This window comes from Bombina bombina, chromosome 5 (assembly GCF_027579735.1).
Source record: "Bombina bombina isolate aBomBom1 chromosome 5, aBomBom1.pri, whole genome shotgun sequence".
Taxonomy (NCBI): domain Eukaryota; kingdom Metazoa; phylum Chordata; class Amphibia; order Anura; family Bombinatoridae; genus Bombina; species Bombina bombina.
In genome coordinates, this window is record NC_069503.1 from 159,195,589 (window position 1) to 159,213,854 (window position 18,266).

Consider the following 18,266-nt stretch of genomic DNA (forward strand, 5'->3'; position numbering starts at 1 on the left):
TGCTTTCCCTTTCTTTCCAGGGTAATAAATTATTCGGTTCTCAGTTGGATTCTATTATCTCAACTGTTACTGGAGGGAAGGGAACTTTTTTACCAAAGGATAAAAAATCTAAGGTAAATTTAGGTCTAATAATCGTTTTCGTTCCTTTCCTCACAACAAGGAACAAAAGCCTGATCCTTCATCCTCAGGAGCGGTATCAGTTTGGAAACCATTTCCAGTTTGGAATATATCCAAGCCTTATAGAAACCTAAAGCCAGCTCCTAAGTACTCATGAAGGTGCGGCCCTCATTCCAGCTTAGCTGGTATGGAGCAGATTACGTTTTCTTCAAAGAAATTTGGATCACTTCCGTTCACAATCTCTGGTTTCAGAACATTGTTTCAGAAAGGTACAGAATTGGCTTCAAGTTAAGGCCTCCCGCAAAGAGATTTTTTTCTTTCCCGTGTCCCAGTAAACCCAGCAAAGGCTCAGCATTTCTGAAATGTGTTTCAGATCTAGAGTTGGCTGGAGTAATTATGCCAGTTCCAGTTCTGGAACAGGGGCTGGGGTTTTATTCTATCTCTTCATTGTACCAAAGAAGGTCAATTCCTTCAGACCAGTTCCGGATCTATCAATATTGAATCGTTATGTAAGGATACCAACATTCAAGATGGTAACTGTAGGACTATCCTGCCTTTTGTTTAGCAAGGGCATTATATGTCTACAATAGATTTACAGGATGCATATCTGCATATTCCGATTCATCCAGATCACTTTTAGTTTCTGAGATTCTCTTTTTAGACAAGCATTACCAGTTTTGTGGCTCTACCGTTTGGCCTAGCATCAGCTCCAAGAATTTTTTCAAAGGTTCTCGGTGCCCTTCTGTCTGTAATCAGAGAACAGGGTTTTGGTATTTCCTTATTTGGACGATATCTTGGTACTTGCTCAGTCTTCACATTTTCGCAGAATCTCATACGAATCGACTTGTGTTGTTTCTTCAAGATCATGGTTGGAGGATCAATTTACCAAAAAGTTCATTGATTCCTCAGACAAGGGTAACCTTTTTAGGTTTCCAGATAGATTCAGTGTCTATAACTCTGTCCTTGTCAGATAAGAGAAGTTTAACATTGATATCAGCTTGTCAAAACCTTCAGTCACAATCATTCCCTTTGGTAACCTTATGCATGGAAATTTTAGGTCTTAGGACTACCGCATCGGATGCGATCTCCTTTGCTCGTTTTCACATGCGACCTCTTCAGCTCTGTATGCTGAACCAATGGTGCAGGGATTACACAAAGATATCTCAATCAATATCTTTAAACCGATTATACGACACTCTCTGACGTGGTGGACAGATCACCATAGTTTAGTTCAGGGGGCTTCTTTGTTCTTCCGACCTGGACTATAATCTCAACAGATGCAAGTCTTACAGGTTGGGGAGCTGTGTGGGGGTCTCTGACGGCACAAGGGGTTTGGGAATCTCAGGAGGTGAGATTACCGATCAATATTTTGGAACTCCGTGCAATTTTCAGAGCTCTTCAGTCTTGGCCTCTTCTGAAGAGAGAGTTGTTCATTTATTTTCAGATAGACAATGTCACAACTGTGGCATACATCAATCATCAAGGAGGGACTCACAGTCCTCTGGCTATGAAAGAAGTATCTCGAATTTTGGTTTGGGCGGAATCCAGCTCCTGTCTAAATCTCTGCGGTTCATATCCCAGGTATAGACAATTGGGAAGCGGATTATCTCAGTCGCCAAACGTTGCATCCGGGCGAATGGTCTCTTCACCCAGAGGTATTTCTTCAGATTGTTCAAATGTGGGAACTCCCAGAAATAGATCTGATTGCTTTTCATCTAAACAAGAAACTTCCCTGGTATCTGTCCAGATCCCGGGATCCTCGGGCGGAGGCAGTGGATGCATTATCACTTCCTTGGAAGTATCATCCTGCCTATATCTTTCCGCCTCTAGTTCTTCTTCCAAGAGTATTCTCCAAGATTCTAAAGGAATGTTCGTTTGTCCTGCTGGTAGCTCCAGCATGGCCTCACAGGTTTTGGTATGCGGATCTTGTCCGGATGGCCTCTTGCCAGCTGTGGACTCTTCCGTTAAGACCAGACTTTCTGTCGCAAGGTCCTTTTTTCCATCAGGATCTCAAATCCTTAAATTTAAGGTATGGAGTTTGAACGCTTGATTCTTGGTCAAAGAGGTTTCTTTCATGTAATTAACAAGAGTCCATGAGCTAGTGACGTATGGGATATACATTCCTACCAGGAGGGGCAAAGTTTCCCAAACCTTAAAATGCCTATAAATACACCCCTCACCACACCCACAAATCAGTTTTTACAAACTTTGCCTCCAAGGGAGGTGGTGAAGTAAGTTTGTGCTAGATTCTACGTTGATATGCGCTCCGCAGCAAGTTGGAGCCCGGTTTTCCTCTCAGCGTGCAGTGAATGTCAGAGGGATGTGAGGAGAGTATTGCCTATTGAATGCAGTGATCTCCTTCTACGGGGTCTATTTCATAAGGTTCTCTGTTATCGGTCGTAGAGATTCATCTCTTACCTCCCTTTTCAGATCGACGATATACTCTTATATTTACCATTTCCTCTACTGATTCTCGTTTCAGTACTGGTTTGGCTTTCTACAAACATGTAGATGAGTGTCCTGGGGTAAGTAAGTCTTATTTTCTGTGACACTCTAAGCTATGGTTGGGCACTTTATTTATAAAGTTCTAAATATATGTATTCAAACATTTATTTGCCTTGACTCAGAATGTTCAACTTTCCTTATTTCCAGACAGTCAGTTTCATATTTGGGATTATGCTTTAAATTATCATATTTTTTCTTACCTCAAAAATTTGACTTTTTTCCCTGTGGGCTGTTAGGCTCGCGGGGGCTGAAAATGCTTCATTTTATTGCGTCATTCTTGGCGCGGACTTTTTTGGCGCAAAAATTCTTTTCCGTTTCCGGCGTCATACGTGTCGCCGGAAGTTGCGTCATTTTTTGACGTTATTTTGCGCCAAAAATTTCGGCGTTCCGGATGTGGCGTCATTTTTGGCGCCAAAAGCATTTAGGCGCCAAATAATGTGGGCGTCTTATTTGGCGCCAAAAAATATGGGCGTCGCTTTTGTCTCCACATTATTTCAGTCTCATTTTTCATTTGCTTCTGGTTGCTAGAAGCTTGATGTTTGGCATTTTTTTCCCATTCCTGAAACTGTCTTATAAGGAATTTGATCTATTTTGCTTTATATGTTGTTTTTTCTCTTACATATTGCAAGATGTCTCACGTTGCATCTGAGCCAGAAGATACTACAGGAAAACCTCTGCCTGCTGGATCTACCAAAGCTAAGTGTATCTGCTGTAAATTTTTGGTAGCTATTCCTCCAGCTGTTGTTTGTAATAATTGTCATGACAAACTTGTTAAAGCAGATAATATTTCCTTTAGTGATGTACCATTGCCTGTTGCAGTTCCCTCAACATCTAAGGTGCAGAATGTTCCTGATAACATAAGAGATTTTGTTTCTGAATCCATAAAGAAGGCTTTGTCTGTTATTTCTCCTTCTAGTAAACGTAAAAAGTCTTTTAAATCTTCTCTCTCTACAGATGAATTTTTAAATGAACACCATCATTCTGATTCTTTGGACTCTTCTGGTTCAGAGGATTCTGTCTCAGAGATTGATGCTGATAAATCTTCATATTTATTTAAGATGGAATTTATTCGCTCTTTACTTAAAGAAGTACTAATTGCTTTAGAAATAGAGGATTCTAGTCCTCTTGATACTAATTCTATACGTTTGGATAAGGTTTTTAAAGCTCCTGCGGTTATTCCAGAAGTCTTTCCTGTTCCTAATGCTATTTCTGCAGTAATTGCTAAGGAATGGGATAAATTGGGTAATTCATTTACTCCTTCTAAACGTTTTAAGCAATTATATCCTGTTCCGACTGACAGGTTAGAATTTTGGGACAAAATCCCTAAAGTTGATGGGGCTATTTCTACCCTTGCTAAACGTACTACCATTCCTACGTCAGATGGTACATCGTTTAAGGATCCTTTAGATAGAAAAATTGAATCTTTTCTAAGAAAAGCTTATCTATGTTCAGGTAATCTTCTTAGACCTGCTATATCATTGGCTGATGTTGCTGCAGCTTCAACTTTTTGGTTGGAAACTCTAGCGCAACAAGTAACAAATCGTGATTCTCATGATATTATTATTCTTCTCCAGCATGCTAATAATTTTATCTGTGATGCCATTTTTGATATTATTAGAGTTGATGTTAGATTTATGTCTCTGGCTATCTTAGCCAGAAGAGCTTTATGGCTTAAGACTTGGAATGCTGATATGGCTTCTAAATCAACTCTACTTTCCATTTCTTTCCAGGGAAACAAATTATTTGGTTCTCAGTTGGATTCTATTATTTCAACTGTTACTGGTGGGAAAGGAACTTTTTTACCACAAGATAAAAAGTCTAAAGGTAAAAACAGGGCTAACAATCGTTTTCGTTCCTTTCGTTTCAACAAAGAACAAAAGCCTGATCCTTCGTCCTCAGGAGCAGTTTCAGTTTGGAAACCATCTCCAGTCTGGAATAAATCCAAGCCTGCTAGAAAGGCAAAGCCTGCTTCTAAGTTCACATGAAGGTACGGCCCTCATTCCAGTTCAGCTGGTAGGGGGCAGGTTACGTTTTTTCAAAGAAATTTGGATCAATTCTGTTCACAATCTTTGGATTCAGAACATTGTTTCAGAAGGGTACAGAATTGGTTTCAAGATGAGACCTCCTGCAAAGAGATTTTTTCTTTCCCATGTCCCAGTAAATCCAGTGAAAGCTCAAGCATTTCTGAATTGTGTTTCAGATCTAGAGTTGGCTGGAGTAATTATGCCAGTTCCAGTTCCGGAACAGGGGATGGGGTTTTATTCAAATCTCTTCATTGTACCAAAGAAGGAGAATTCCTTCAGACCAGTTCTGGATCTAAAATTATTGAATCGTTATGTAAGGATACCAACGTTCAAGATGGTAACTGTAAGGACTATATTGCCTTTTGTTCAGCAAGGGAATTATATGTCCACAATAGATTTACAGGATGCATATCTGCATATTCCGATTCATCCAGATCATTATCAGTTCCTGAGATTCTCTTTTCTAGACAAGCATTACCAATTTGTGGCTCTACCGTTTGGCCTTGCTACAGCTCCAAGAATTTTCACAAAGATTCTCGGTGCCCTTCTGTCTGTAATCAGAGAACAGGGTATTGTGGTATTTCCTTATTTGGACGATATCTTGGTACTTGCTCCGTCTTTACATTTAGCAGAGTCTCATACGAATCGACTTGTGTTGTTTCTTCAAGATCATGGTTGGAGGATCAATTTACCAAAAAGTTCTTTGATTCCTCAAACAAGGGTAACCTTTCTGGGTTTCCAGATAGATTCAGTGTCCATGACTTTGTCTTTAACAGACAAGAGACGTCTAAAATTGATTACAGCCTGTCGAAACCTTCAGTCTCAATCATTCCCTTCGGTAGCCTTATGCATGGAAATTCTAGGTCTTATGACTGCTGCATCGGACGCGATCCCCTTTGCTCGTTTTCACATGCGACCTCTTCAGCTCTGTATGCTGAACCAATGGTGCAGGGATTACACGAAGATATATCAATTAATATCTTTAAAACGGATTGTTCGGCACTCTCTAACGTGGTGGACAGATCACCATCGTTTAATTCAGGGGGCTTCTTTTGTTCTTCCGACCTGGACTGTAATTTCAACAGATGCAAGTCTCACAGGTTGGGGAGCTGTGTGGGGATCTCTGACGGCACAAGGAGTTTGGGAATCTCAGGAGGTGAGATTACCGATCAATATCTTGGAACTCCGTGCAATTTTCAGAGCTCTTCAGTTTTGGCCTCTTCTGAAGAGAGAATCGTTCATTTGTTTTCAGACAGACAATGTCACAACTGTGGCATACATCAATCATCAAGGAGGGACTCACAGTCCTCTGGCTATGAAAGAAGTATCTCGAATTCTGGTTTGGGCGGAATCCAGCTCCTGTCTAATCTCTGCGGTTCATATCCCAGGTGTAGACAATTGGGAAGCGGATTATCTCAGTCGCCAAACGTTGCATCCGGGCGAATGGTCTCTTCACCCAGAGGTATTTTTTCAGATTGTTCAAATGTGGGGGCTCCCAGAAATAGATCTGATGGCCTCTCATCTAAACAAGAAACTTCCCAGGTATCTGTCCAGATCCCGGGATCCTCAGGCGGAGGCAGTGGATGCATTATCACTTCCTTGGAAGTATCATCCTGCCTATATCTTTCCGCCTCTAGTTCTTCTTCCAAGAGTAATCTCCAAGATTCTGAGGGAATGCTCGTTTGTTCTGCTAATAGCTCCGGCATGGCCTCACAGGTTTTGGTATGCGGATCTTGTCCGGATGGCATCTTGCCAACCATGGACTCTTCCGTTAAGACCAGACCTTCTGTCACAAGGTCCTTTTTTCCATCCGGATCTGAAATCCTTAAATTTAAAGGTATGGAGATTGAACGCTTGATTCTTGGTCATAGAGGTTTCTCTGACTCCGTGATTAATACTATGTTACAGGCTCGTAAATCTGTATCTCGAGAGATATATTATAGAGTCTGGAAGACTTATATTTCTTGGTGTCTTTCTCATCATTTTTCTTGGCATTCTTTTAGAATACCGAGAATTTTACAGTTTCTTCAGGATGGTTTAGATAAGGGTTTGTCCGCGAGTTCTTTGAAAGGACAAATCTCCGCTCTTTCTGTTCTTTTTCACAGAAAGATTGCTATTCTTCCTGATATTCATTGTTTTGTACAAGCTTTGGTTCGTATAAAACCTGTCATTAAGTCAATTTCTCCTCCATGGAGTTTGAATTTGGTTCTGGGAGCTCTTCAAGCTCCTCCGTTTGAACCTATGCATTCATTGGACATTAAATTACTTTCTTGGAAAGTTTTGTTCCTTTTGGCCATCTCTTCTGCTAGAAGAGTTTCTGAATTATCTGCTCTTTCGTGTGAGTCTCCTTTTCTGATTTTTCATCAGGATAAGGCGGTGTTGCGAACTTCTTTTGAATTTTTACCTAAGGTTGTGAATTCCAACAACATTAGTAGAGAAATTGTGGTTCCTTCATTATGTCCTAATCCTAAGAATTCTAAGGAGAAATCATTGCATTCTTTGGATGTTGTTAGAGCTTTGAAATATTATGTTGAAGCTACGAAATCTTTCCGTAAGACTTCTAGTCTATTTGTTATCTTTTCCGGTTCTAGGAAAGGCCAGAAAGCTTCTGCCATTTCTTTGGCATCTTGGTTGAAATCTTTAATTCATCTTGCCTATGTTGAGTCGGGTAAAATTCCGCCTCAGAGAATTACAGCTCATTCTACTAGGTCAGTATCTACTTCCTGGGCGTTTAGGAATGAAGCTTCGGTTGACCAGATCTGCAAAGCAGCAACTTGGTCCTCTTTGCATACTTTTACTAAATTCTACCATTTTGATGTATTTTCTTCTTCTGAAGCAGTTTTTGGTAGAAAAGTTCTTCAGGCAGCGGTTTCAGTTTGAATCTTCTGCTTATGTTTTTCGTTAAACTTTATTTTGGGTGTGGATTATTTTCAGCAGGAATTGGCTGTCTTTATTTTATCCCTCCCTCTCTAGTGACTCTTGTGTGGAAAGATCCACATCTTGGGTAGTCATTATCCCATACGTCACTAGCTCATGGACTCTTGTTAATTACATGAAAGAAAACATAATTTATGTAAGAACTTACCTGATAAATTCATTTCTTTCATATTAACAAGAGTCCATGAGGCCCACCCTTTTTTGTGGTGGTTATGATTTTTTTGTATAAAGCACAATTATTCCAATTCCTTATTTTATATGCTTCGCACTTTTTTTCTTATCACCCCACTTCTTGGCTATTCGTTAAACTGATTTGTGGGTGTGGTGAGGGGTGTATTTATAGGCATTTTAAGGTTTGGGAAACTTTGCCCCTCCTGGTAGGAATGTATATCCCATACGTCACTAGCTCATGGACTCTTGTTAATATGAAAGAAATGAATTTATCAGGTAAGTTCTTACATAAATTATGTTTTCTCTGACTCTGTGATTGATACTATGTGACAGGCTCGTAAATCTGTATCTAGAGAGATATATTATAGAGTCTGGAAGACTTATATTTCTTAGTGTCTTTCTCATCATTTTTCTTGGCATAGAATACCGAGAATTTTACAGTTTCTTCAGGATGGTTTAGATAAAGGTTTGTCCGCAAGTTCCTTGCATGGACAAATCTCTGCTCTTTCTGTTCTTTTTCACAGAAAGATTGCTAATCTTTCTGATATTCATTGTTTTGTACAAGCGTTGGTTCGTATAAAACCTGTCATTAAGTCAATTTCTCCTCCTTGGAGTTTGAATTTGGTTCTGGGGGCTCTTCAAGCTCCTCCTTTTGAACCCATGTATTCTTTGGTCATTAAATTACTTTCTTGGAAAGTTTTGTTTCTTTTGGCCATCTCTTCTGTCAGAAGAGTCTCTGAATTATCTGCTCTTTCTTGTGAGTCTCCTTTTCTGATTTTTCATCAGGATAAGGCGGTGCTGCAAACTTCTTTTGAATTTTTTACCTAAGGTTGTGAATTCTAACAACATTAGTAGAGAAATTGTGGTTCCTTCATTATGTCCTAATCCTATGAATTCTAAGGAGAAATCATTGCATTCTTTGGATGCTATTAGAGCTTTGTATTATTATGTTGAAACTACTAAGTCTTTCCGAAAGACTTCTAGTCTATTTGTCATCTTTTCCGGTTCTAGAAAAGGCCAGAAAGCTTCTGCCATTTCTTTGGCATCTTAGTTGAAATCTTTATTTCATCATGCCTATGTCGAGTCGGGTAAAACTCCGCCTCGAAGGATTACAGCTCATTCTACTAGGTCAGTTTCTACTTCCTGGGCGTTTAGGAATGAAGCTTCGGTTGATCAGATTTGCAAAGCAGCAACTTGGTCCTCTTTGCATACTTTTACTAAATTCTACCTTTTTTGATGTGTTTTCTTCTTCTGAAGCAGTTTTTGGTAGAAAAGTACTTCAGGCAGTGGTTTCAGTTTGAATCTTCTGCTTATGTTTTTCATTAAACTTTATTTTGGGTGTGGATTATTTTCAGCAGGAATTGGCTGTCTTTATTTTATCCCTCCCTCTCTAGTGACTCTTGCGTGGAAAGATCCACATCTTGGGTAGTTATTATCCCATACGTCACTAGCTCATGGACTCTTGCTAATTACATGAAAGAAAACATAATTTATGTAAGAACTTACCTGATAAATGCATTTCTTTCATATTAGCAAGAGTCCATGAGGCCCACCCTTTTTTGTGGTGGTTATGATTTTTTTGTATAAAGCACAATTATTCCAATTCCTTATTTTTTATGCTTTCGCACTTTTTTCTTATCACCCCACTTCTTGGCTATTCGTTAAACTGATTTGTGGGTGTGGTGAGGGGTGTATTTATAGGCATTTTAAGGTTTGGGAAACTTTGCCCCTCCTGGTAGGAATGTATATCCCATACGTCACTAGCTCATGGACTCTTGCTAATATGAAAGAAATGAATTTATCAGGTAAGTTCTTACATAAATTATGTTTTTTTCAACTGTGTCTCAGTAAAATGCCAGATGTTTATTAAAAATACAATTTTTTTGTTTAAGTTGAAACATTTTTTTATTTTGTACATTAAATGAAATATATACCACAAACAATATATTGTTTTTTTTAGCTTTTTTTGTTACTTTTATTGTCAGAAAATTTCTATCAAAATTCTACGATCACAAAAATCTTCATTAGACCTAAATATGCTCAATGGTACAAATATTTTTTGCGTAAAATATTTCTGATCTAAAATATAGTTTTTAAAAATACAATTGATTACATAATAGGTATATTGGTATAAATAATGTTATTTGGAAATGGAAGCATACGTGGTGGTTTTATTATTGGAGAGCGAGTGATACTGAGTGGCTGCTAAGAAATAAAATAAAAGTCAAAATGGAACCCAAAATGTTTGCTCGTTTGGGTAACTGGAATAGACACTGCATATTTCAAAACAACAAAATATAGCCCTGACCTCGCAGCTGTCGCTATATGAGAGGAACAGTCCTTAATTCTAAGCTCTGTCCCTATTTGCAGAATTTCCCTGCTCAGACATGATCTATGCATTATCACTCCTGCTATCCACTCCATCTTGACACCACCCACATGGTGACCCCTCCCACAATCTCCTGAGTTCCTAATACCTAGGTATGATACAGCACTTTCATTTTGCACAGCCAATAGAATTGCATCCAATAGAATTTCTTTGCTCAAATGTCCAAACAATATAACAGGAAAATCTTGTTAAACACTCAAAATAACTATAAACAACATTGTATGGCTTTTCAGTAATGTTTTTCACAAGGATTTTCACAGACCTTAGCAGAGAAAATATGCACAAATAAAAATTAAAACAAGGTAGCAATGATGAGGCATGCCTAATGTGTTTAAAGACATTTCTTTACCACTGTTAATGATAGTTTAAGATGTATAATTTAACTTTTTTTTTTTTTTTAAATCTCCAAAGACTTAATTGCAAACAGCAATCTGTATTTTATTGCATATTTTATTAAACAAACAAAAAAATGTTTTGTTAATTAAAGGGACATTAAAACCCAAAAATTTTCTTTCATGATTCAGATAGAGAATACAATTTTAAACAACATTCAAATTTACTTTGCTATAATTTATTTGCTTCATTCTTTTGGTATCATTTGTTGAAGAAGCAGCATTACACTACTGGTAGCCAAAAACATGAGGCATATATGTGCAGCCACCAATCAGCAGCTCCTGAGCCTACTCAAGTATTCTTTTCAACAAAGGCTACCAAGAGAACAAAACAAATTATATAATAGAAGTAAATTTGAAAGAATCATAAAAGAAACAAATTTGGGTTTTATTTCCCTTTAACTTGTGAACTGATTATTAGGCAGGTACATTCAGAGGTTTTGGATGCCTCTGAATGAAGAAGGCGACCCCTTGCGGCATTCAGCTCTTTTTGGAGCTGGATTTATTCTCGTCAAAATTCAACACACTAAGATCGGGATTTGTTAAATAATTGTGCATGTCCCACATTTGCTAAGAGGCCAAAAAGCAAATTCCTACAAATGCTGCAAATTAAATAGCTGGTTTAGGCTATTTGCAGCATTTTGAAAACCTAAGTTGCATATTTTGCTTTTCGGCCTCTATAAGGAGTGTGGGACAAAGCAAAATTTTTAGACAAAAGCAAGTGGTGTTTAACAAGTCTTCAGACATTGAACAAAATAAAATATGACAATAGTGAAAACAGGCTATAATGGCTTTTAAATAAGTGGGGCTGTTGAATTAGGAAAATCAAAAAAGTAATCCAAAGCCTGCTGGAAATGTTTTTTGATGGACGGGGTAAACCTCAAAGTTTTCCCCATGCAACGTATTTGAGAGTAATTATGCAACAAATTAATAAGAAACGCTTGTAGTAGGGAGTTTATCACTAGGTTTTCAAATGGACTGGAATGGCTTTGAATTTGAAAACCCTGTAAAAAGCAACATGAAGCGTTCTGCACAGAAATTCTAAAGGATAAAAGGGGCACCCTTTAACTTTTTCCTTTTAAAGGGAACTAAACTCTGTCCTGTTAAATACATAATCAAAAATGTTTATTTGTTACAGTTTTTGGTAGTGCTTCTTTAAAAAAAATATTCTAAGGGCATTTGCTGGTGTTACATTTTAGTAAGTCTGAGAATATTCAGTCGTGCAGCAATGAAGGATGCGCCAGATGCGTAGCGAATTTCTCTTAGAATGCCCTCCCATTTCTTCTCGTCTTCATTATACCTAAGAATGTGATATATAATAATGAGTTAAAAGTAGTTATTGTAACATGACACTTTTTTTAATTGTTAGAGTCTTAGTTTATTTTTATTTTTTTATTTTTTTCAAGGCTATAAGGTTATCAAATCTTACAGTTCACTAACAAACTCTGAATGACATAACTCTCCCTAGTGTTGTCCTCTGTTATCTCATTTAAGAGAAAAAAGAATGCCAAATAAAGATTTTAAGAAAATGTACACATACTTGAAACATATTTAGGGCAAAACCTACTAATTTTTTACACAAATTGCAAGATGGTGGCAAAACAATACATTTTGGGCCAGATTACTAGTGGTGCACTATTTAGCTTTTTCATTCACATGAAAACACAGCCAGAAGTAAACTTTCAACATGTGAAAAGTAAAGTATTTGCACACGGGTAAAAGCCAGTGTGTGCTAACTTGAGACCGTGCTAACTTTTTCTTTCCATAGACTTCTATAGAGAGAGCAAACTGTAAAAAAAACCTAACAGGTCAGGAGTTAAACCTAGAGCGCTAACCCGAAGGTAGTTATGAATATTTCTTTCATATAGGTGGCGTGAGTTCACAAGCGAGTCAGTAATTCAGTGCTCTTTTTTAGCGACTTTAGTTGGTGGCTAAATATTTGTCAAGGTTGGTAGAGTCTGTGAAACATACAGGTTTTTTTTGGAGCTAGTAAATTATTTATAATTTAGGATGCTATATATTATGTTAGTCTCATGGAATGATTGGTAATCACATTTTATGCAACTCATTTTACAAGATCAGTTGCCACATTTTGGGCTTTCAAGAATGAAGCTTCAGTTGATCAAATCTGCAAAGCAGATTGGTCTTCTTTGCATACTTTTTCTAAATTTTACCATTTTAAAGTGTTTGCTTCTTCGGAAGCAGCTTTTGGTAGAAAGGTTCTTCAGGCAGCTGTCTCAGTTTGATTCTAATGCCTATTATTTAATTTTTTTTAATTTTTAAGAAAACGTAATTATTTTTTTGGATTTAATTTCTCAGCAGAGATAGCTGTGCTTATTTTATCCCTTCATCTATAGTTACTCGTGGACTTCCACATCTTGGGTATTATATCCCATCAGTAACTAGCTTGTGCTATATGAAAGAAAACATAATTTATGTAAGAACTTACTTGATAAATTAATTTATTTCATGGTGGCAAGAGTCCACAAGACCCACCCATTATTTTGGGGTTATGATTTTTTGTATAAAGCACATTATTTATCCTGTTCCTCGTTTTTATGCTTTTGCTCCTTATACACCTCACTAACTTGGATATATGTTAAACTGAGGAATGGAAGAGGTGGGAGGTGTATTTATAGGCATTTGAGGTTTGGGAAACTTTGCCCCCTCCTGGTAGGAATGTATATCTAATCAGTATCTAGCTCGTGGACTCTCGCCACCATGAAAGAAATTAATTAATCAGGTAAGTTCTTACATAAATTATGTTTTTACATTCATGTAGAAAAAAATGTTCTATTTATTTTTAAATAGATATTTCTAAATATTTGAATGTATTTTTTTGGAAATATATATATATATATATATATATATATATATATATATATATATACACACACACATTATAGCCCTTTCAATTCAAATACCTTGTCATATATCATATACCTTTTAACCCTTATAACTTTTTTAATATTTATGTGAACAATTTTTTTATTAGATATTGCATATATTAGTGTAACACTTTAATTTAACCCAACAAGCGCTAATTTAGATTTACTTTTAATACGCACAAAAGTTAATGCAGGAACGAAATTTCAATATCCCTCATGCTGACAATAGCACACCACTTGTAATCTAGTCCTTTATCTTCTGATTTTCAATTATTAATGTCATAGAACAAAAGATACACAAACTTACATTTTTGTGTATTTGGAAGGTAAGCAAGCTAAATATGGGATCATAAAATGTGTGATTAAAATATTTAGGAAGTAATGATCCATATGCTGCTATTTGCACAGTACGTCATAGATAATGACACAAAAATACTTTTTTTTTTTGCATTTTATAAGGTGATGTGTGCCTATAAGATTGTATTTTTTTTTTCTAAATACAGATATTTTCTAAAAATGTTTGGTTTGCAATAAAACGAGCTCTAGTACAGGACTGTGAAATAGCTCAGTTGTACGGATTATAACTGAAGAGATATATAGATATATACAAAACACGGAAGAGGACTGCACTCTCAGACTGGACTGGGTACACATCCCATGACCCTGCAACATTCTCAGCCCTGGGTGCTTAATGGCACTCACAGTAAGCTGTGCTTTCCCCAGAGTCACAGGCAGTTAACCCCAGACAGGTCTGGGTGCAAGGCCCAAAGGCAAAATTTCAAAACAAATGAATACAACACACAAAGAAAGTCCAGCACTCGCTTAACTCCTTAAGGACCAACGACGTAGAGGGTGCGTCCTACAAAAAATGGTCCTTAACGACCAAGGACGTACCCTGTACGTCGCGTTAGTCTTTACAAGCAGTGGAAGCGATCCTGATCGCTTCCAGCCGCTTTCATGTTATTGCAGTGATGCCTCGATATTGAGGCATCCTGCAATAAAAAAAATTAGCAGTCCAATGCAGAGAGAGCCACTCTGTGGGATCCCAGAGAAGCATTTGCAACCATTTGTGCCATAATTACACAAGCTGTTTGTAAATAATTTCAGTGAGAAACCTAAAGTTTGCGAAAAAGAGAACACTTTTGTTTTATTTGATCGAGTTTGCCGGTGAAATGGTGGCATGAAATATACCAAAATGGGCCTAGATCAATACTTTGGGTTGTCTTCTAAAAAGATATGTATACATGTAAAGGGATATTCATAGATTCCTGATAGATATCAGTGTTCCAATATAACTATCGCTAATTTTGAAAAAAGTTGTTTGGAAATAGCAAAGTGCTACTTGTACTTATTGCCCTATAACTTGCAAAAAAAGCAAAGAACAGGACAACATTTAGAAACTATTTAGCATGGGTGTTTTTTGGTAGTTGTAGATGTGAAACAGATTTTGGGGGTCAAAGTTAGAAAAAGTGTTTCGCTTTTTTTCTTCATTTTTTCCTCATATTTTATCATTTATTATAGTACATTATAAGATGATATGAAAATAATGGTATCTTTAGAAACTCCATTTAATGGCGAGAAAAACTGTAATTAGCAAGAGTCCATGAGCTAGTGACGTATGGGATATACATTCCTACCAGGAGGGGCAAAGTTTCCCAAACCTCAAAATGCCTACAAATACACCCCTCACCACACCCACAAATCAGATTTACAAACTTTGCCTCCTATGGAGGTGGTGAAGTAAGTTTGTGCTAGATTCTACGTTGATATGCGCTCCGCAGCAGGTTGGAGCCCAGTTTTCCTCTCAGCGTGCAGTGAATGACAGAGGGATGTGAGGAGAGTATTGCCTGTTTGAATTCAATGATCTCCTTCTACGGGGTCTATTTCATAGGTTCTCTGTTATCGGTCGTAGAGATTCATCTCTTACCTCCCTTTTCAGATCGACGATATACTCTTATATATATACCATTTCCTCTGCTGATTTTCGTTTCAGTACTGGTTTGGCTTTCTACAAACATGTAGATGAGTGTCCTGGGGTAAGTAAGTCTTATTTTCTGTGACACTCTAAGCTATGGTTGGGCACTTTTTTTAATAAAGTTCTAAATATATGTATTCAAACATTTATTTGCCTTGACTCAGGATGTTCAACATTCCTTATTTTCAGACAGTCAGTTTCATATTTGGGATAATGCATTTGAATCAATCTTTTTTCTTACCTTAAAAATTTTACTTTTTTTCCCTGTGGGCTGTTAGGCTCGCGGGGGCTGAAAATGCTTCATTTCATTGCGTCATTTTTGGCGTAGACTTTTTTGGCGCAACATTTTTTTTCTGTTTCCGGCATCATACGTGTCGCCGGAAGTTGCGTCATTTTTGACGTTCTTTTGCGCCAAAAATGTCGGCGTTCCGGACGTGGCGTCATTTTTGGCGCCAAAAGCATTTAGGTGCCAAATAATGTGGGCGTCTTATTTGGCGCTAAAAAAATATGGGCGTCGCTTTTGTCTCCACATTATTTAAGTCTCATTTCTTTCATGTAATTAGCAAGAGTCCATGAGCTAGTGACGTATGGGATATACATTCCTACCAGGAGGGGCAAAGTTTCCCAAACCTCAAAATGCCTATAAATACACCCCTCACCACACCCACAATTCAGTTTTACAAACTTTGCCTCCGATGGAGGTGGTGAAGTAAGTTTGTGCTAGATTCTACGTTGATATGCGCTCCGCAGCAAGTTGGAGCCCGGTTTTCCTCTCAGCGTGCAGTGAATGTCAGAGGGATGTGAGGAGAGTATTGCCTATTTGAATGCAGTGATCTCCTTCTAAGGGGTCTATTTCATAGGTTCTCTGTTATCGGTCGTAGAGATTCATCTCTTACCTCCCTTTTCAGATCGACGATATACTCTTATATATACCATTACCTCTGCTGATTCTCGTTTCAGTACTGGTTTGGCTATCTGCTATATGTAGATGAGTGTCCTGGGGTAAGTAAGTCTTATTTTCTGTGACACTCCAAGCTATGGTTGGGCACTTTGTTTATAAAGTTCTAAATATATGTATTCAAACATTTATTTGCCTTGACTCAGAATGTTCAACTTTCCTTATTTTCAGACAGTCAGTTTCATATTTGGGATAATGCATTTTGATTTGACCATTTTTTCTTACCTTAAAATTTGACTTTTTCCCTGTGGGCTGTTAGGCTCGCGGGGGCTGAAAATGCTTCATTTTATTGCGTCATTCTTGGCGCGGACTTTTTTGGCGCAAAAATTCTATTTCCGTTTCCGGCGTCATACGTGTCGCCGGAAGTTGCGTCATTCTTTGACGTTATTTCGCGCCAAAAATGTCGGCGTTCCGGATGTGGCGTCATTTTTGGCGCCAAAAAGCATTTAGGCGCCAAATAATGTGGGCGTCTTATTTGGCGCGAAAAAAAATATGGGCGTCGCTTTTGTCTCCACATTATTTAAGTCTCATTTTTTATTGCTTCTGGTTGCTAGAAGCTTGTTCTTTGGCATTCTTTCCCATTCCTGAAACTTTCATTTAAGGAATTTGATCAATTTTGCTTTATATGTTGTTTTTTCTCTTACATATTGCAAGATGTCTCACGTTGCATCTGAGCCAGAAGATACTACAGGAAAATCGCTGTCAAGTGCTGAATCTACCAAAGCTAAGTGTATCTGCTATAAACTTTTGGTAGCTATTTCTCCAGCTGTTGTTTGTATTGATTGTCATGACAAACTTGTTAAAGCAGATAATATTTCCTTTAGTAAAGTACCATTGCCTGTTGCAGTTCCCTCAACATCTAAGGTGCAGAATGTTCCTGATAATATAAGAGATTTTGTTTCTGAATCCATAAAGAAGGCTATGTCTGTTATTTCTCCTTCTAGTAAACGTAAAAAATCTTTTAAAACTTCTCTCCCTACAGATGAATTTTTAAATGAACATCATCATTCTGATTCTGATGACTCCTCTGGTTCAGAGGATTCTGTCTCTGAGGTTGATGCTGATAAATCTTCATATTTATTTAAAATGGAATTTATTCGTTCTTTACTTAAAGAAGTTCTAATTGCTTTAGAAATAGAGGATTCTAGTCCTCTTGATACTAATTCTAAACGTTTAGATAAGGTATTTAAAGCTCCTGTGGTTATTCCAGAAGTTTTTCCTGTTCCTAATGCTATTTCTGCAGTAATTTCCAAAGAATGGGATAAATTGGGTAATTCATTTACTCCTTCTAAACGTTTTAAGCATTTATATCCTGTGCCGTCTGACAGATTAGAATTTTGGGACAAAATCCCTAAAGTTGATGGGGCTATTTCTACCCTTGCTAAACGTACTACTATTCCTACGTCAGATGGTACTTCGTTTAAGGATCCTTTAGATAGGAAAATTGGGTCCTTTCTAAGAAAAGCTTATCTGTGTTCAGGTAATCTTCTTAGACCTGCTATATCTTTGGCTGATGTTGCTGCAGCTTCAACTTTTTGGTTGGAAACTTTAGCGCAACAAGTAACACATCGTGATGCTCATGACATTATTATTCTTCTTCAGCATGCTAATAATTTTATCTGTGATGCCATTTTTGATATTATCAGAGTTGATGTCAGGTTTATGTCTCTAGCTATTTTAGCTAGAAGAGCTTTATGGCTTAAAACTTGGAATGCTGATATGGCTTCTAAATCAACTTTACTTTCTATTTCTTTCCAGGGTAACAAATTATTTGGTTCTCAGTTGGATTCCATCATTTCAACTGTTACTGGTGGGAAAGGAATTTTTTTACCACAGGATAAAAAATCTAAAGGTAAAAGTAGAGCTAATAATCGTTTTCGTTCCTTTCGTTTCAACAAAGAACAAAAGCC

At 37.4% G+C, this 18,266-nt stretch overlaps 1 protein-coding gene across 1 annotated transcript in view; it reads right to left on the reverse strand.

Annotated features, from left to right (window-relative positions):
- Nucleotides 1–9,701: 9,701 nt before the first annotated feature.
- The window catches only part of KLHL40 (kelch like family member 40), a 52,203-nt gene continuing 43,638 nt past the window's right edge, over nt 9,702–18,266 (reverse strand). Inside the window, exon 6 of the mRNA XM_053713754.1 lies at nt 9,702–11,835. Coding sequence (XP_053569729.1) covers nt 11,724–11,835 — 112 coding nt within the window. The 3' untranslated portion in view covers nt 9,702–11,723. The remainder of the gene's footprint in view (nt 11,836–18,266) is intronic.